This window comes from Schistocerca cancellata, chromosome 9 (genome assembly GCF_023864275.1).
Source record: "Schistocerca cancellata isolate TAMUIC-IGC-003103 chromosome 9, iqSchCanc2.1, whole genome shotgun sequence".
Lineage (NCBI taxonomy): Eukaryota > Metazoa > Arthropoda > Insecta > Orthoptera > Acrididae > Schistocerca > Schistocerca cancellata.
This window is the reverse complement of record NC_064634.1, coordinates 267,396,899-267,418,339: the sequence shown is the minus strand read 5'-3', so window position 1 is coordinate 267,418,339 and position 21,441 is coordinate 267,396,899. Positions and strand designations below refer to the sequence as shown.

The window sequence follows — 21,441 nt, the reverse complement described above, 5'->3', positions numbered from 1 at the left end:
TAAAAAAAAAAAAAGCTACAGATACTGTAACAGAGCCTTGGGTAGCACCTAGTAAACAATGAATTTGAAACGCAAACATGAAATTTTTTATACTGTTGTTGGTGTTGCTGTGATCTTCAGCCCAAAGACTGTAACTGGATATCTGACGGTACACTGCGGCGATCTCCTAGCAGTGTCGTATAGTGATTTTTGCAGATTCGCTGTCCCGCACAATGCTTTAGCAATACTGGTGTAACCGAGAAAATACTCTCCTGTGCCAGTTCCTTCGTCTCGGAATTCCGCCTTATCTGCAGCACATACTTTATTTCGGTCTCCGTTTCTTCTTGAAAATTTTCTGCTCTATGGCTCTATCTGGTACCCTCGGATGTTATCTTCTGATGTGTTAATACGTAGCTTGTCATCCTGTCAGCGTTTTGCATATATTCATTTCCTCAATGTTTCTCCTGTGAATTTCCACAGTTCACATCATGTTAGTACACTTAATTTCCAAACCCTTCTCTACGTTTAAAATGATTCGATTACCTTCGCTTCCATTTGCTGCTTCAGTGGAGTACTATGTTCAAGACACTTTTTCTCAGAAATAAGCTTTTCCTAATTAAGGACTATGTTTGATACCAGCAGGCTTCCATGAGCGAGAAATGCCCTCTTTGCCTTAGCTATTCCGCTCGGATTTTCCTCCTCGCTTCGTTTGTCATAGACAATATTGCTTCCAAGCAAAAGGAATTCTATACTCGATCCATTAGATAGTTACCAGCATCGAGTACGCTGTGAATAAAATACGGGGAGATGGTTATTCTGTAACATCTGAAGGTATAACTGTGACGGAAATGTTCTAAGATGAAGCTCAGACGCATCTGAGGGAAATGTCTTATGTTCCTTGCTCTTCACGTAGTTTATTAATTACCTGTTAGATAATATAAATAATTTCAGACTTTTTTGAATTAATGTTACATAAAATCAAGCATTATCAGAAAAAGGTGCCAAAATATTTACTAAGGTACTTATAATGTTTCAGAGTGGTGCAAAGATTGGTAATTTGTTTGAAATGTTCGGACATGTAAAGTTCTGTTCTTGACAGAATATAGAAAAGTTACATTCATTGCCTAGTAAGTTGCAACCTGATTTGATCTACTCATGCAAAAATACGGTGCCCAACAACAATTTTTGGGAATATGTAATTAAACGACCAGACCTGCTCAGTGGTAGCCAGGGCCGTTGGCATCCTTCTTTTCATGGGTATGGATACTGGAGAAGCAGTCTGTCTACAAAAGAAGCTGCTTATAAAACACTCGTGTGTTTTAGTCTAGAACACTGATAAACAGTGTGGGACGCATGCCAGATAACACTAACAAGGGACACTCAACGTAGACAGAGAAGGGAAACACACATGGTCACAAATTTGTTAAACTCGCGAAGGAGTGCCACAGAAATACGGAAAACCTGAACTGGTAGTTCATCTGTCACTTCCTGGAACAGGTCCTACCGTCAGCTTTGGATGAAGATGTGTTGTGCGTGATGTATTTGAAGGCACGAATGAGACTGCGGTCTATTGTTAATAATTTATCTTTGACGTAGTGAGTGGGAGAACATCTCCTAAGAAGCTTTTCGAACGGAGAAGTGGTCGGCTTCGAAGTGTAAATACTTGAGGATCCAATTTAAGAATAATTTATTTACCAATAGTTCATCCTTATTCGAAAAGGTGTCTTACGCAGGCTTTTTACTTTTGCGAATCAATGAGTACACTACACCACTTTATATCTTAGTCTTTCAGAGCAACTCACAGTTCCTGAGCTCCACCAACTGCTTTCAGAGAAGAATGCTCTGTTTGCAACTCGTTCCTGCTGGATATATTCAAGTCTCTCTTTTCCTCTACTGTTTTTACCCTCTCCACCTCCGTCTAGTCCCATGGAATTATTCCTTGCTGTCCTAACAGATGTCTTATCACCCTATTCTGTCCTTTCGTCAGTATTTTCCATTATATTCTTTTCCTCGCCGATTCTTCGGCGCGATTCTCAGGATAAACTCCTCGTTCCTGACCAGACCATCTAATTTCGATCGTTCTTCAGTAGCACCACATCTTCAACGATTGTATTCTCTCATTTTCCGGTTTCCCCACAGCCTAAGTTTCACTACCATAAAATGCGGTTCTCCCGCAAATAAAGCCATATGTTCGACACTAGTAGATTTCTATTCGCCAGGAATGACCTCTCTGCAAGTGCTACTGTGCGTTTTATATCCTCTTTGCTCTGTCCGCTTTTTTTTTCTTGAGTCATCAGTCTTCTAACTAGTGTGATGCGGTCCGCCACGAGTTCCCCTCCTGTGCGAAACTCCTCATTACAGAGTAGCACTCGCAGCCTACGTTTTCAGTTATTTGCTGGATGTATTCCTCTCTCTGTCTTCTTAAGCAGTGTTTGCCCTCTGCACCTCGTTCTAATGCCATGGAAGTCATTCGCTGATGTCTTAACAGACGTCCTATCATCCTATCCCCTCTTCTTGTCAGTGTTTTCCACACATCCCTTCCTCTCAAATTCTGCGAAAAACCTCCTCGTCCTTACCTTATCAGTCAGCATAATTTTCAACATAAGTCTGTAACACCACATCTCAAATGCTTCGATTCTCTTCTGTTCCTGTTTTACCATAGTCCATGTTCCAATGCTGTGCTCCAAACGTACTTTCTCAACAATTTGTCAAATCAAGGCCTATATTTGATACTAGTAAACTTCTCTTGGCCAGTAATGCCCTTTTCGCCATTACTAGTATATTCTTGATGTCCTCCTTGCTCCATCCGTCCCTTGTTATTTTGCTGCCTAGATAGCAGATTTCCTTAACTTCATTTGCTTCGTGAACATCAATCCTGATTTTAAGTTTCCCGCTGTTCTCATTTCTGCTACTTGTCATCACTTACGTCTTTCTTCGATTTAATCTCAATCCATATTCTGCACTCATTATACTGTTCATTCTCTTCAGGAGGTCCTTTAACTCTTCTTCACTCTCAGTCAGGATAGTAATGTCATCAGCGAATCGCATCACTGATAGCCTTTCGCCTTGAATTTTAATTCCACTCCTGAACTTTTCTTTTATTTCCATCGTTGCTCTCTTGGCTGTTGCTTTCTTGGCTGTTGTACATGTTGTATATATTATCCGTCTCTCCCTATAGCTTAGTCATATTCTTGTCAGTATTTCGAACATCTTTCACTATTTCACACTGTCGGACGCTTTTTCCAGGCGACAAATCCTATGAAAATTGCCATTATCTACCGTAACGTGAGAATCGCTTCTCTGGGGCCTTTACCTTACCTAAAGCCTAACTGAATGTCGTGTAACACACAGCTTTTTCGATTTCTGCATTTTTCACGTAGCCATTTCGTCTTAGCTTCCCTGTACTTGCCGGGCAGAGTGGCCGAGCGGTTCTAGGCGCTACAGTCTGGACCCGCGCGACCACTACGGTCGCAGGTTTGAATCCTGCCTCGGGCATGGATGTGTGTGATGTCGTTAGGTTAGTTAGGTTTAAGTAATTCTAAGTTCTAGAGGACTGATGATCTCAGAACTTAGGTCCCATAGTGCTCACAGCCATTTGAACCATTTTGAACCATCCCTGCACTTCTAAATTATTTGATTCCTCAGTGACTTGTATTTCTGTACTCTTAATTTCCTGAGCATTTTTGTGCTTCCTTCTTTCGTCCATCAACTGAAGTATTTCTTCTGTTAGCCATGGTTTCTTGCACCTTCTTTTACCTTATTTGTACCTATGGTTTTCTGTGCTTGCCGTTTTTAGAGATGGCAATTTCTCTTCAACGCTACTGCCTACTGAGATATTCCTTATTGCTGTTTCTATAGCTCTCGAGAAGTTCAAGTGTATCTCGTCATTCCTTAGTACCTTTCTATCGCACTTCGTTGTGTATTGATTCTTCCTGACTAGTCTCTTAAACTTCAGCCTGCTCTTCATCACTATTACGTTGTGATCGGAGTTCTGTTTGATCATGGCGTAATCTAACTGAAATCTGCCTTTTGTAAGTATACCTCCTCCTCTTGCGGTTCTTGAAAAGAGTATTTGCTATTACTAGCGTTCTCCTCTCATTTCTTGTCTCAAGCCCACATTATGCTGCAACAATTTCTTCTGTTCCGTCCCCTGCAACTGCATTCCAGTCCCCCATGAATAATATATTTTCATCTCCCTTTATGAAGTGTATTACCCTTTCAATATCTTCATGTCTTCATATACATTCTCTATCTCTTCATCTTCAGCTTGATGTCGGCATGTATACCTGAGCTATCGTTGTCTGTGTTGGTCTGCAGTCGATTCTGATATGAAAAACCCTGTCACTGAACTGTTCACAGTAACACACTGTCTGCCCTATCTTCCTATTCATAACCAATCCTACTCCCGCTGAACCATTTTCTGCTTCTTTTCATTTCTCGTAACTGACCCCTACTATATCTAGATTGAGCCTTTGCATTTCATTTTTCATATTTTGTAACTTCCCTACCACGTTCAAGCTCCAGACATCGACTCGTAGGACGTTGTTATCCTTTCGTTGGTTCTTCGATCTATTCCTCATGGTAACCAGCCTCTTGGCAGTCCCGTCACGGAAATCCGAATGCTGCCTATGTAGAAGAATTTCCCACCTTCATCTGCTTCGTGATACTGGTCCTGATGTTAAGTTTCTCGCTGTTCTCATGCTACTACTCATTACTTTCGCCTGTATTCGATTTACTCTCAATCCATACTCTGTGCTCACTAGACTTTTCATTCCATTCAAGAGATCCTGCAATTATTCTTCACTTTCATTGAGGACGGCCACGTCATCAGCGAATCTTATCACTCATATCTTTTCTCCTTGTATTTTGATTCCACTCTTGAACTATTTTTGAATCTCCGTCATTGCTTCTTACATTAATAAAATTCAATAGCCATGAATTTTTCAGTAATCTATGAAAGCCGTCTTATAAACTTTCGAGAACCGTTATTAAAAGAAGAACCTAGGTACTATCCCTTATGGGACTGAAAAGAAAGATTAGACTACATAGCGCAATCAAATTTATTCGAGTATTCTTCCGGCGCTCCGTAGGCGAACAGAACATGAATAAATCCTAACTTGTGGTGCAAGGTGAAGCACTTTCTCTCATATGCTCAGTGGTTGATATAGTATGTATATAGATGTATATTTAGACGTAAAACTGTTACATAAAACAATAGGACGCATGCTCTCTCACTCTGAGAATCCGGTGTGATTTGAAACTCAGCATACTTCAATCATAGTCTGTTTTGTTTTCTACGTTAAACCTTCTTTCTACCTTTTTAACATTAAGAGCACAATCCTTGTTACATTGTCATTTTACAACCCCTCACACATAACCTCAACATCACTAAACAATGTTTTGAACAAACGCAAATTTTAAAACAGGGAAAATAATTAAGTCGGAGCAGAAGAGAACGTGACTTCGACATGAGCAAGAGTCATTATGGAAAGAACGAGTAAGCAAAATTCGGATGCTAGTGAATTGCTGTTAACAGGCACGAGAAACGTATACCATCTAAATACAGATTCTTCCGAATAACATGTGTTGATTGCAGCCGTTCATCTTAATGTAACGACTTAATAGGTTTTACAGATATATCAAACTTATTATCTCTTATATTCGGAACAAAATAACGAATAACGCTATATTGTTTATAATAACATTCTGCTCGCGCAAATACTTTTTATGTCGATAACTTGACTTTAAACCACTTACTCATAAACTACTTCCCTTCCATTACGACCAAACTTATGAAATGAACATCAAAATTTTCGCTTCTGGACTGTAATGTTCATTTGAGTGGTGACTTTGTTTTACGTCCAAGTTATTTTGTGTTGAGTTACTGTCATTATACTGTGGTACTAAAAACTTTTAGTACTTTTAATGCAAACCGTTGTTAAAATGCAGTGTCCAAGGAAAGACGTAAATTGCACTGACGGAATTAATGTAGAGCTGCTTAAAAACGCCCTCTCATCATTACCATTAACATTTTGAGAAATTTTTAGCAGCTTACAGATGGATTTCCCATGTTATAGGTAAACGTATATCATCCACTACGATAAACTAATACTGTAACCGTAACACGGAAATGTCAGTTGCATTCATCATTCGCCTGTCATGCGGCTGCATTCTAATAGCCGGGAGAGTGACGTACAATAATTAGGTGATAATCCGCAAAGTAATTACTTTCGCTTCCAATGTTTCGTGTAGATTATCTGTGACGAACAGTACCTCTTAATGAATTCCAATGAAGTCCATTCAGTGATACAACGTGTAGGTTCGTCAGTAATAAGGATAAATAGTGAAAGTCAGGTGGTATATCCACATCCGTTTTGAGTGAAGCACTCTTCGTAGGTACTGAACCTAATATAGCTATATGATTTATGTGCTCGTAATGATTTACCCGAGTAGGAAAAAGTTTAGCTGTATTATTTATTCCCGAGAAGAAATACATAAACCTGTAAAGGACGAAAATGTTTAGTTTAGTTTACCAGTCCAAAATAACTATGGCGTTGCTCAAAAATTTAGGTTGGATAAAGTTAGTGAAAACAGAAGAAGCTGTTGATTTAGATGTAGATTTATGTGTAAGTTTGCTTCCTGAATAATGTAACACTTAATCTCTCACTCTGCAAATCCGGTGTGATTGGAAACTCAACATATTTCAATCGAAGTCCGCTTCCACAAGGTGCATCATTGTAAAGGGCAGTTATGAGAAATGCCAAGACAATAAATACTCAACAGAAACTTAAACAAAAACAGGTGAAAGCTCGATGGGGAAACTAAAGTAAAAGACAGGTTGAGGAGCAGCGTTGTCGTACACCGCATGGATCACACGCACAAAGATGGATTCTATTCAGTTCGCTCACATTCGCAAATTGCTTCGAAAGTCAGCACTTCCTTTTGGAGTTCCTACACGACAAGTTTACGGAAACACGTTTCCTGAGACATAACCAAATTTTCGACGTTTTTTTCGTCGTTTGTGAGAGATATACTGACACTGCAGTGTTCTTCTTTGGCAGGCAGTTGTTGAAGGTGACATGAAATCAACATGTGAGTGCGGAATCCATGCTATTTACACGTTTATTTACCTTTTTTTTTACATATGCAAACCGCCAGTACTTCATTTGTGTCGAAGTAGAATCATATGACATAAATCTCAATTTTGTTATTACTGTTGATTTCACATAAAAACTAGTGCAAGTGCTGATAAATACTGTTTATTTTCAAACCCTGCGGCACGCGAAACGTATTTTGCTTTATAGCATAAGCTGTAATCAACATCTGTGCTTCTAGAACCTTAGAAATAGTATGCATGTTCAGAGAATCGTTCATATAAAACCTCTGTATACATCATCCTGAATTAACGAACGTTTGTGGGAATTCTAGGATATTGTGGTGTTGGATTGCAAAACGCCGTGTCCGTTTGTAATTCTTAATCTGACTCAGAAAATTAATTAAGGAACAGACTCGCCTTCAAGAACCACAGTGAATTACTGTGCATAAAAGGATTAATTAATGAAAAGAAACGTTAACTCCCTACCTATGGATCGTACAGTGTAAATTTACATAATACTGAAAATTTTATTAATTAAAACTTTCAACAGAAACAGATGCAAGTGAACACGTTAATTTATCCAAATAAAACAATAACATGAAGCACAATTAACTGTCTTAGAATAAGCTAATATTACAATACTGCCCTATAAGGTTTCCACGAAGTAAATCTACTGGTTCCCAGAGGTACTTGAAAAGTTTGAGAACGTGATCCATAGAAACTGACGTTCCGGAATGACATGCGAGTTTCTAACCAAGCGAATACAGTGAATGTTTGATTCTTCGTTAGATTGAGAAATGCATGTCTCCACCAAGGCACTGGTGGATGCAGGCAGATAACTGCAAGCTGTGACAAAGATTCCACCGAATAGTGTGCTGCTAATTATACTCAGCGTAAATTATCATCATAAGACACGTAGAGTATTGCCGTCGCCAATCACTCACCGAAGTACAGGGTGAAGGGCGTGCTTGCATGGATGGGAATACTGTCCTCCAGTCAGATGTTGATGTGGAGACTGCAACGCACAGAGATCCGTTCTGCGCCGAGACTTAGGTTGAACTCCTTGAATATACTAGCTGAACTGTACAACCTACTCTTACCTTCCTGGCAATCAACACATGACCACCAATCGTTGTTGAAGAACTCTCAGGCCAGTACGCACGTGTATACAAATGTAATTATTACTGCGCTTTATCGTTCTTGTTGTATTGGGTTATCCAATGTGTTCAAGAATTTATCTTCAATTCCTCTGTTTCATTTTATTTACCATCTGTGGTGCCTCCCCACTCTGCTGTATACTATTAATAATAAAAATTCCTGTAATTAATAATGAAAGATCCTGGTACACGGCTACATTCAAATTCAGTGGGTAATTGATAATGGCGTCTTCGCCGCCTTAAACGCATTCTTGACTATCATCAACTCACCACGTCTACTCTCGAGTAAACTAAGGCTCACGACCGTTGCAGAGCGTATTTAAAGCCAACCTGATTCGCATCCTTATAGTGGCACTACCAGCGACTCTCTTATGTGACTGGCGCTAAATCTTAGTAGACGTCATGTTTCAGATGTAGAAAGAGACCCAACATCTTTCGTTTACATCGCACAATTCCTTCATGGTACTGCGATTTCTTTCCCGTCAGTTTGTAAGTCATGATAAACGTACAGATATAGTATACCTCTTTGTAACTTTTGAGTCACCTTTTTTTCTACGCTAGTACGTAGGATTTTTGCGATATATTTTAATTCATATTTTTGGTGCACGTTTTTATAACTATCTTTTTGTCGAGAAAATTGACTTATTTCAGAGTGCCGCCATTTTGTTAAAAACGTCTTTTTTTTAATTACAAATACGTTAGAAAATATCATCACCTTCGGAACTGTTTTTGAAATTGCGTTCTAGGTTGACTATTGTAGCGTTAGGAGCTCTCACAAACGGCACTCAGACTCAGTGAATGCCTTTCGTCGATGTCGTGTAGTGACCTCTGGATGCAGGATTTTTGCTTAAAGAAATACCTAAAGCAATATTAAGGGTGTACAAGAAAAATCTAAAATCCGTTTTGAAATTTGTCTTTTTTTATTGAAAAAAAAACTTTATTATCGGTTCAAAATGAGCGTCACGCTTGTGTACCCATATCAGAAACGAGGTCATCATAAATCGCGGTGGCTTCAGTGTAATTTCTGTCTTTAAATAAAATTGTTATTTCCGTTTGTGTCATGGTGTATTTGTGTCCGTTACTCGGTGTACTCTAGCTATGTCACTTGTCAGCGACACATCACGCAAAACGTAATTTAACCCTTAAGTTTTGCACATCGATGTATGTGAGGAGAGAAGTTCCATATGGTATTAAGTGTACGGATCAAAATTTTGCAAGAAGCGAAATGAATGTTTCGCTTCCTAAAGAAATGAAGTATATCAAAATTCTCGATGGCAGGACCTAGGTACTTAGATTATGTTCCAGTATTATTCATGACTGAAATTATTTCCCACTGCATGAAGGCGCCTCTTTAATTTTTAAATTGCACTTGATACATTTTGAGCCAATCCACTGAACAAAATACGGCGGATATGGTTTGAAAAAGTCATTTCAAGAATTAAGTGGTTTTATCGTTGAACACGTCGTATCACATAAGAAGATTTTGCAAACCCTCGTCACCAGTCTTGTAAAAACCTCGTCCCGACTGACAATGGTCAGGTAATACTAAAGGAGAACAATGGTTCTACAACACTTCAACAAATTAATAAGAAAGTTACGCAAATGAGTTAAAAGGTCTACTTATATTTTTGAGTTGTTGAATGATTAAGTCTGCTGCACTGCATGTAATATAACAGAAGAAGCCCTCAATGGCTAAGTTCAAATTATCGTAGGTAAACTTCACTACCCCATCGCTTCTAGGCGCTTCAGTTTGGAACCGCGCGACCGCTACGGTCGCAGCTTCGAATCCTACCTCGCCCATGGATGTGTGTGATGTCCGTACGTTAGTTAGGTTTAAGTAGTTCTAAGTTCTAGGGGACTGATGACTTCAGATGTTAACTTCCATAGTGCTCCGAGTCATTTTTATTTTAACTTCACAGTACGTAGCAAACGCAATTCATAATAACTGTCTGGCACATCTTCCGAGTAGGCTTCTGACTATTGTAGTCCGGTCACTGGTGGATTGTACTCGGCCAGCAATTGGCTGAGGCGAAGTCGATATCTACAGCCCCTGCGAAGCCCGTGGCGCTAGTGGAACTCGTGCAAGTGGCGAGTCTCTATGGCACTGGCGCCAGCTCGCATTTTTTCACCTCTGGTGCTTTGCTCTGACTGTGTCTGTTCGGACGACATGGTAAAAATAAAGTTACTAACATGTTATTGTCGGTAGATCGGTGTGTTGCAGTCCTGCTCTTAGTCCTTCTTCCCGGTGTAAGGGAAGTACCACGTGCCAGACTCTTATTGCTCTACAATAATAAGTTACATGGCTATTTATTGCAGAATGATAATGACGATTCCAGAACAGAATAACAATTTTATGATTTAGTAGCAGTACTGTAAACAACACTGTAAACTACTTCAATGAACACAACAATGCAGTATCGATTACATTTTACTGCACAAAGCTTTCCAGTTGGACATGGTTTTAGAGAGGTAACTTACACCATATAACTGAGTCTGCGTCCTTGTTCCATTTCTTAGGTAGTCTATAAACTTTATTTTTTGCTTCCGCCAGAAACAACTGTGGGATGCTTCCACACTTTAATCTGTTTTCTATTGATTACAAGGTGGCTCAAAATTACTGATATGTGGATCTTGCTTGAAGTGCCTTAAGTGAAATAGGTCTTTTTACATCACAATTACAGATGATACAGTGCAAAAAAATAAAAACATGAATTTATGCCATCTTTCTCTCACGAACAACATATCAATGCAATGGCATTACGTATTTCATTTAAAATGATCATTCGTATACTTTATCAGGGGTTATTACTTACTGAGCTTCCTTTTCACGCTACCTTTTAGTTTTCGTAGCTCAAATTCTCATTCAGCTTCCCCATCACTCCTCCGCGGGTAAATAGCCATCCACAGTAGCCGAAAGTACACAGTCATGTGATCAATACTACACCGTGAGCTGCAAGATGAAAGTAATGGAAACAGCCAGCAAAAGAATGGGCTAATTATGCAGGCTGGGCAATATGTATTGAGCATAATACCTTCTGAAACGTTGGCTGCGGTGAACATAATACTATATGATCAGATTCATATTACTCAGTAACAAACTACTATGAGTAGGAGTACGAAAAGATATGATCGAATTCAACAGCGTTACAGTACGTACTACAATTTAAGTAAAAACGCATCAAACAGTATTTTGACTTCGGCTGCTTTTAATACGTTTTGAAACGATGCTTCTGTGCTGTTTAAGGGATCACAAAAATCGCCGCAGAAACGTTGACGTTTTTACTAAAATGTATAGGAAAAACAGGAAGCAAACGCACTACCAACCAAGGGAAACATGGCATGTCCACAAATGACACACAATATCCCACTAACAGAGAATTCCTCTTTAAATTTCCAGCTAGTCGACCACTTAGTTAAACACGTCCCTGCTTTACTCTCCACTTCTCCTAATGTTAAAACATATGCTCAGTTTCATTGAGTTTGCTATTTTGAAATACGTTTTAAGTCATACAATGGAGCGTGGTTTAACTTTCCTAATAAACAAAAAAAAAAGGCTTGTGGCTAGGGCCTCCCGTCGTTTAGACCGGTTGCCTGGTGCAAGTCTTTTCGGCAACTTGCGTGTCGAACTTCCCTAATGACAACAGAACAAAAAATAAGGTATTCGGAAGAAACAGAAGAGAAGCTCCAAGGTGGAGGTTTTCTGTGTCCTCAGAGGGCATACCTATATAGGAATCGTAGGTAAGATTTTACAACTAGCACTACATTTATATTAGACTTTGCAGAAATTGGTAATTTCTTGCAGATTTCTTGTTAGTACCACGAATAAACACCGTAGATTTACTGGAACGGACAATATTTCACTCCCTTGTCACTTATATTAACTATCATAAAGAAAATATTTGTACCGATTGGTTTACGATAGTCAAGAAGAGTAAATCTTCTCATATGTTGTAAACGCTGAAAACAACAAAATGAATAAAATGTCTTTCTGTACATATAATTTGTTACTATCTCTTTTACACCTCAGCAGGGTCATATGGTATTAGTTTCCATTGCGAGATTTTATTTGCTATAAAACTAACGGCATATATATATATATATATATATATATATATATATATTATTCACGTTTGGGCCCTACTGGAACACGCGAAGTACAATCACGGGGCATTCAGTTATTTTCTTTTAGACTTTCTCTCTGCCGAAATTGTTTTCATTCTCTCGGAATGAGCTCTTTTCCTTTCATCAGACCATGTGGTTCCAGTTTTCTTTGGTTTTTCAGCTTGACCAACTACCCAGTCATGAATTTTTTGCCTAAATAATTTTCTGTCTTGAATTTCATCTTGTTTTATATCTGCCTTTTTCATGTCCTCTTTTATAGCAGCAATCCATTTTATTGTCTCAGATTTAGCTTTACTTCGATTTTCGTAGAATTCCACTACTTGTTTAGTTAGTCTGGTAGCATCCATTCTTTTAATATGCCCATAAAATTTTAATCTGCGTTTTTTCATATCCGAATATATGCTGGTGTATTGTTGAATTTGACTATTTGCTCTTAGCCTGTATGTTCCTTCTTCAGTATATTTTGGACCTAGAATTTTTCTGATTACTTTTCTTTCTCTTTTTTGGATTTCTTGAATGTCCTTTTTTCTGTTTAAAATTAGCGTTTCAGCCCCATAAAGGCACTCTGGTTTTATGACCGTGTTGTAATGTCTCAATTTAGAGTACCTCGAGAGACATTTTTTGTTGTAGATGTCTTTTGTAAGTCTAAAAGCTGTCTCCATCTTTTGACAACGAATTTCATTTCCAATTTTTTCTAGACCAGTCTCTGAGATTGTTTCACCTAAATATTTGAATTGCGAAACTCTTTTGATTTTTCCATACTTAGTTTCCAAAAGTTTGGGTGCCAGTTTGTTGCTAGTCATATACTGTGTTTTTTCAAATGAGATTTGGAGACCTACTCTTTCTGCTGCTTCTTTAAGAATTTCTATTTGTTTCTGAGTAATTTGGATGTCCTGCGTTAGAATAACCAAGTCGTCTGCAAAGGCCAAACAGTCTATTCGAATATTTGTCCGTCCTAATTTCACTGGTTGGTCAATTTTGAACTCCAATTTTCGTTCGCGCCACTCTTGTATTACTTTTTCTAGAACGCAGTTAAATAGCAACGGAGAGAGTCCATCACCTTGCCTCACGCCTGTTTTTATTTCAAAGGGTTCTGAAATTTCTCCTCTGAACTTTACTTTTGATTTTGTACCAGTTAGCGAGTCTCTGATAATTGCCGTGGTTTTAGGATCCAGGCCTTGTTCTTTCACAATTTGGAAAAGAGATTCACGATCTACTGAGTCATAAGCCTTTCTAAAATCTACAAAGGTACAAACTAGTTTTTTATTGTAAATTTTTTGATGTCTGAGAATTAGTTTGAGGACTAAAATCTGTTCTGGGCAAGATCTATTTGGCCTGAAACCTGCTTGATATTCGCCAATTTTCCATTCAAGTTGTTGTTGTGCTCGGTTCAGAAGACATTGAGAGAGGATTTTGTATGTGACTGGAAGAAGAGAAATTCCTCTGTAATTATTAACATCAGTTTTGTCTCCCTTCTTATGAAGTGGGTGAATCAAGGCGGTTTTCCATTCATCAGGAATTTTTTCAGTTTGCCAAATGTTTTGCATGATTGAAGTAATTTCTTTAACGGTTTTTGGACCAGCTGCCTTTAAAAGTTCTGCAACAATTCCATCTTCACCAGATGCTTTGTTGTTTTTCAACCTATGAATTTCTTTAATGGTTTCCTCTTCATTTGGTGCAAGTGAAACTGGATTGCATTGTTGGGGAATTTTTGGTGGAAATCTTTCTGTGGGCTCGGGGCAATTTAGAAGATTCTTAAAATATTTAGAAAGTTCTTTGCAATTTTCTTGGTTGTTAAGAGCCAACTGTCCATTTTCCTTCTTGAAGCAAAGATTCTGGGGTTGGTACCCCTTTATTTTGGTTTTAAAAGTTTTATAAAAATTTCTGGTATTGTATTTCTGAAAATCTTCTTCAATTTCTAAGAGTTGACTATTCTCATATTGTCTTTTTGTTTGTCTAATTAGTTTTGAAGTGTCTTTTCTAGTTGTCAGGAATGTATCATATGTGTCTTCTGTCTTGTTGCTATTCCATGCTTTAAATGTCTCTTGTCTGGCTTTGATTGCATGATCACAGTTTTCATTCCACCAAGCATGTTTCTTGTGTTTTCGTAAAGGAATTTGATCTTGAGCTGTTTTGATAATCTTGTGTTTGAGTTGTTCCCAATTTTGTGCACTTGTTTTGTCAAATTCGTCTGCTAATAATGATGGTTGGATTTTACTGGTGTCATATTTGGGGATTAATGGTGTCCTTTTGTTGAAATTTTGGGGTTTTAGCTTTAGTTTCACACGGGTTAAGTAATGGTCTGAATCAATATTGGCGCCTTTACGAACTTGAACATTTAAAATTTCTTTGTGACATGAATACGAGATTGCAATATGGTCAATTTGGAATTCACCTATGTCCTTGTTAGGTGATCGCCATGTCTTTTGTTTTGAAGGTTTTTTCTTAAAATGACTTGACATAATTTTGAGATTGAAATTTCTGCAAAATTCTACCAGCCTCTTTCCATTTTGATTGGTCCATTTATGTGCAGGGAATTCACCGACCGTTTTTCTAAATTTTCTCTCTTTCCCTAACTGTGCATTAAAATCACCCATTAAAATCTTTACATAATTTTGAGGAATTTTGGAGACTGTATTCTCTAACACTTCCCATGACTTATTTACTTTTTCTGGATTTGTTTTATTCTCCTGGTTGATAGGCATGTGTGCATTAATTAAACAGTACATTTTATTTGCACATTTCATGGAAATTGTCATTAGTCTGTTGTTTACTGGATTTACTTCGATATATATATATATATATATATATATATATATATATAGCCAGGTAATGTATTCTAATATAATGAGTCGACTATCCAGTAGCAAAATTCAAAGGGAAACTATGACAGTTAATAAAAACGCATATGCACTCTCCTTTTAATAGCTTTTGGCTAATAGTAGAGATTAGTGCGCCACCCAGACTATAAATTAAACCATTCTTTGTAGTTGTGAGGGACTTTAGCGTTGAGACATCAATTCAATTGTCTTTGAGCTTTTGAGATGTAAACTCTCCACTTCCACCAATAACCCACTGCGTTATGTAGCCTGTTCTTACGAACGTATACAAGGTCCTGGTAATGATCAGACCGTATCTACTTTGTTAGAAACCATTTTTTATAACATTCCTACCTACTACGTTAGGAAATATCACTCGCTTCAATTTTTGAAATTTTCTTGTAGGTTGAAATTTGTGGCATTACGAGCTCCCAACAACCGCCCTCGCAGTAAGCGAAGGCATTTCGTCGATGTCGTGTAATGTCCTCTGGATGGAAGTTTTCTACGTAGAAAATATAAAGGTCTAAAGTGAATTTTTAATTTGTTTTTTATTTTAAAAATCGTGAGTCACCCTGGTATTCCGCCTTAGAAACCATGTGCCACCTTTGTAATGTCAACAGAGTGATCATATTTCGCTATGACCCCAGGGTAATTTTTATCTCTGAGCGAGATTTTCGTTTCTGTTTGTCTCATGGCGTATTTCTTTCCGTTAACCTCTATCCTTTACTCTGAGGTGAGAAAAATCATGGCATACCTCCTAATACCTTGTCGAAACTCCTTTCGGCCGGCGTACTGCAGCAACTCGCCGTGCCATGGACTCAATAACTCGTTGGAGGTCCCCTGCAGAAATACTACGCCATGCTGCCTGTATAGCTGTCAGTAATTGCGGAAGTGTTGCCGGTGCAGGGTTTTGTGCACGAACTGACCTCTAGATTATGTCCGACAAAATGTTAGATAGGATTGATGTCGGGCGATCTGGGTGACCAAATCGTTCTCTGTATTGTGCAGAATGTTCATCAAACGAATGGCCTTGTGACACGCCACCGTTGTTTACTAACCCGAAGTCGTTGAACGGTTGCAAATGGCCTCCAAGTAGCCAGTCAATGATCGATTCAGTTGGATTAGAGGAACCAGTACACTGTGTGTAAACACAGCTCACATCATTATGGAGATACCAGTAGCTTGCACAGTGCCCTGATGTCAACATAGGTCCATGGCTTCACGTCGTGTGCGCCATACCCGAAGCCTGACAACAGCTTTTGGCAACTGATTTCGTGACTCATCTGATCAGGCCACGGTTTTCCAGTCGTCTACGGCCCCACCAGTATTGTAATGAGCACAAGAGATGCGTTGCAGGTGATGTGCTGTTGGCAAAGGCACTCGCACCGTTCGTCTGCTGCTGTAGCCCATTAACGCCAAATTTCGGCGGCCTGTCCTAAGGGGTACGTTCGTCGTACGCCCCGCAATGATTTTTGCGGTTATTGCACCCACTGTAGCTTGTCTCTAGTGAGAACTGTACGGAAAAACGCCGCTGCTCTCGGTCGTTAAGTGAAGGCCGTCGGCCACTGCGTTTTCAGTGGTGAGAGATCTACATCTACATCTACGTGATTACTCTGTTATTCACAATAAAGTCCCTGTCAGAGGGTTCAATGAACCACGTTCATCCTGTCTCTCTACCGTTCCACTCTCGAACGGCACGCGGGAAGAACCAGCACTTACATTTTTCCGTGCGAGCCCTGATTTCTCTTATTTTATCGTGATGATCATTTCTCCCTATGTAGGTGGGTGCCAACAGAATGTTAACGCAATCGGAAGAGAAAACTGGTGATTGAAATTTCATGAGAAGATCCCGTGGCAACGAAACACGCCTTTGTTTTAATGATTGCCACTCCAATTCACGTATCATGTCTGTGACACTGTCTCCCCTATTTCGCGATAATACGAAACTAGCTGCGGATCCCACACCGCACAGCAGGTCTCCAGAATAGGGCGCACAAACGTACTGCAAGCAGTCTCTTTGATAGACCTGATGCACCTTCTAAGTGTTCTGCAGTCTTTGGTAATTCTTCAGATTTGGTACTCTCGGCACTGTGGTTCTGTGGATCTGGGAATAGCGTGTTTCCGAAATGAAATGTCCCTTGCGTCTAGCCCCAATCACCATTCTGTGTTCATAGTCTTTTAATTCCCGTCCTGTTGCCATAAACACGTCGGAAACCTTTTCATATGAAATACTTAGAACAAATGACAACTCCGGATATATAGTGCCCTTTTATACCTTGTGAAGGCGATACTACCGCCATCTGTATATGTGTGCATCGCTGCCCCATGACTTCAGTCACCTCAGTGGAGTGTATCAGGTCTTCCTATGGACGCTCCAAGTTTCATCGTGCTATGTTACCTGTCGGTGATACCTACATCTACATCTACATGCATACTCCGCAATCCACCATACGTTGCGTGGCGGAGGGTACCTCGTACCACAACTAGCATCTTCTCTCGCTGTTCCACTACCAAACAGAACGAGGGAAAAATGAGCGCCTATATGCCTCTGTACGAGCCCTAATCTCTCTTATCTTTGTGGTCTTTCCGCGAAATGTAAGTCGGCGGCACTAAAATTGTACTGCAGTCAACCTCAAATGCTGGTTCTCTAAATTTCTTCAGTAGCGATTCACGAAAAGAACGCCTCCTTTCCTCCAGAGACTCCCACCCGAGTTCCTGAAGCATTTCCGTAACATTCGCGTGATAATCAAACCTACCAGTAACAAATGTAGCAGCCCGCCTCTGAATTGCTTCTATGTCCTCCCTCAATCCGACCTGACAGGGATCCCAAACGCTCGAGCAGTACTTAAGATTAGGTCATATTAGTGTTTTATAAGCGGGTCTTCTTTACAGCTGAACCACATCTTCCCAAAATTCTATCAATGAACCGAAGACGACTATCCGCCTTCCCCACAACTGCCATTACATGCTTGTCCCACTTCATATCGCTCTGCAATGTTACGCCCAAATATTTAATCGACGTGATTGTGTCAAGCGCTACACTACTAATGGAGTATTCAAACATTACGGGATTCTTTTTCCTATCCTTCTGCATTAATTTACATTTATCTATATTTAGAGTTAGCTGCCATTCTTTACATCAATCACAAATCCTGTCCAAGTCGTCTTGTATCCTGCTACAGGCACTCAACGACGACACCTTCCGGTACACTACAGCATCATCAGCAAACAGCCACAGATTGCTATCCACCTTATCCAAAAGATCATTTATGTAGATAGAAAACAACAGCGGACCGACCACACTTCCCTGCGGCACTCCAGATGATACCATCACCTCCGATGAACACCCACCATCGAGGGCAACGCACTGGGTTCTGTTACTTAAGAAGTCTTCGAGCCACTCACATGTTTGGGAACCAATGCCACATGCTCGTACCTTAGTTAGGAGTCTGCAGTGGGGCACCGAGTCAAACGCTTTCCGGAAGTCAAGGAATACGGCAACCGTCTGATACCCTTCGCAAGATATCATCTGAAAAAAGGGCGAGTTGCGTTTCGCAGGAGCGATGCTTTCCAAAGCCGTGCTGATGCATGGACAGCAACTTCTCTGTCTCATTCATTATATTCGAACTGAGAATATGTTCGAGAATCCTGCAACTAATCGAAGGAAATTCGCGGAGTTTCCGTAAGTTACTTTTGTCGTCATGTTTCGCCCACCAGTGTATATCTGACCGGAGTGTGGTCTTGACGGACGCAATGCGGTGTGTGTGTCGCAGTGCCGCGCGTGCAGATCCTGGGCGGCCCCGAGCTGTACGTGAAGGCGGGCAGCACGGTGGCGCTGCGCTGCGAGATCTCGCGCGCCCTCGAGGAGCCGGCCTACATCCTGTGGTTCCACGAGTCGCGGCGCGTGCTCGCCTACCAGGACATGCACGTGGAGCGCGTCGCGCCCGACGCCACCGTCGGCTCGCTGCTCATCCGCCGCGCCACGCGCCGCCTGCACTCGGGCAACTACTCGTGCCGGCCCAGCAACCTCGACCCTGCCTTCGTCTTCCTGCACGTCCTCGATGGTGAGTTCACCACTCTCGATACGTACGGAAAACTGTGATCTAGCAGTCTGTTCACGAAATAACTGCAACACCGTGATATCACGTGGTATCTGCAACGCGGCCTCCCACTTGACCTCGTTGCGGATGGAGGGCAGGGCAAACAGGGGTTGAACACCACTGATGACACAAAGAAATTTTAAGTGCACTTTATTACACTAAACAAGTTCGTTGACAATGTAAAAATTGACTTAAATTTTCTCATTATGAGAATACTGAAGGGCGGACTACTTAATTGTTAAACACAGTGCGAGGTGCCGGGGCAAGCAGTGTATTTAACACTAAATTCTTCTAGAATCTACATATGTAAATAATGCTCTAAGCCCCCCCTATTCTAACTCCAACTTTTGGTGTTGCACAAGCATTAAAAAAAATACGCGAACTGACTCTAATCAACCCTGCCAGTGAAGTAGAAGAGAGTTTGGCACCTGCAATAATTTAATTTGATAAATAAGTTAAATAAACGAAGGTTTCATTAACATAGTGAGGAATGATAGGGTTGCTCTACCGATTAACAGAATGAAAGTTCTGTCCACAATAACAATATGATTTATTAAGACTTAGCACAAAATAATAAACAAAAACACATGAAACATTTACAATACATGAAATTGGCTCAAATTGGATACTCAAACAAACGCTGTGAATGTGAAGTTGTCCCTAAACTAGATTGTGAGGATTATGACGAAGTGGTATGTGCAGCCAATTCCTTGCAACTCAAATCTTAGAGAAAACACGTAGCCAACCCAACATTAATTGCTGCTACCCAAGACAGAACAAAGTTAGAAAAAGACGAACAGGCGCGCTCTGCTGAGCTCTGATTATCACCTAGGAAAATCCCTGTCGGCCGGTGCTGCGGACATACCTTACCAAACTGTCTTCTTAACTGCCAGAACACGATCTGGCATACCGGAGGCGATCGCTGGTTGCTTCGACGTCCTCGACCGAAAGGCGAGAGCCGACTACCCACAAGAGCACCCGTACAAAACCGAACACAGAACATTCCCGCCCCCACGACAGTGGCCGTGGTTAACCGTTCCAATCAGCAACTCGAAAACCGGCGGAAAATTCCACTCCATTGCCGGAACACTACCATTCCACCAATGGAGATTCTTGGCGCCAATTTCTGCGCCGATTTTGCTACGTCACGGAGCTATGCCCTGAGCAAGCCAATCACAGTTACGATTTTGCAGAAAGCGCGGGACTTTGACCGCCACAACTGCCTGGGTACACAAGTCATTCCCACGCCTCGCTGGTAGCCCGCCAGAAAGTGTTTTCGCTAATTTTCTGCGAAGTAACGGAACCTCTAGCCCAGCCGCTACTTCAGGCCCTTGCGGGCGTGCCTCTTGACAATGTCGGCGTCTGGAAAGCATTCACTCGACTCTCTCACACCCGTCGGCTTACCCTTTCAAAGTCAGCAGAGCCCGCCTGTCACCGGACCACCCGGGTGACGAGAGACGCTGCGTGGGAAGTCCGCGTGTGAAGGAATAGCAACTTCCCACCGCATGCAATTAGAGAGGAGAATCGTAAGATAGAAATATGAGAGGGGCCTCATGCCACCTCTCAACTGTTCTAAAGCCAAGATCGCACAAGATATTTTTTATCCAAGACAAATGGTTTCAACAGTCTGAGGTGTCATCTTCAGGTCTTAAACATTTTTTTTGTAGTAAAATATGTACATTTAAGTTGATCTCATGCACAAGAGGTCACGTGGAAATAACTCAACACATTATACACTGAAGAGACAAAGAAACTGGTACACCTGTCTAATATCGTGTAGGGCTCCCGCGAGCACGCAGAAGTGCCGCAACGCCCGCCGGGGTAGCCGAGCGGTTCTAGGCGCTACAGCCTGGAACCATGCGACCGTACGGTAGCAGGTCCGAATCCTGCAGATCACTTCAGGCAAATTCCGGGATGGTTCCTTTGAAAGGACACAGCCGATTTCCTTCCCCATCCTTCCCTAATTCGAGCTAGTGCTCCGTCTCTAATGACCTCGCTGTCGACGGGACGTTAAACACTAACTTCCTCCTCCTCCAATCCTGCCTAGGGCATGGATGTCTGTGAAGTCCTTAGGTTAGTTAGGTTTAAGTCGTTCTATGTTCTAGGGCACTGATGACCTTAGAAGTTAAGTTCCACAGACCGTAGAGCCATTTAAACCATTTGAAGTG

At 40.7% G+C, this 21,441-nt stretch overlaps 1 protein-coding gene across 1 annotated transcript in view; it reads left to right on the top strand.

The window, feature by feature from the left end:
* LOC126100436 (protein sidekick-2-like) overlaps nt 1-21,441 on the top strand; it is a 720,869-nt gene that overhangs the window by 670,943 nt on the left and 28,485 nt on the right. Inside the window, exon 5 of the mRNA XM_049911040.1 lies at nt 18,947-19,237. Coding sequence (XP_049766997.1) covers nt 18,947-19,237 — 291 coding nt within the window. The remainder of the gene's footprint in view (nt 1-18,946; nt 19,238-21,441) is intronic.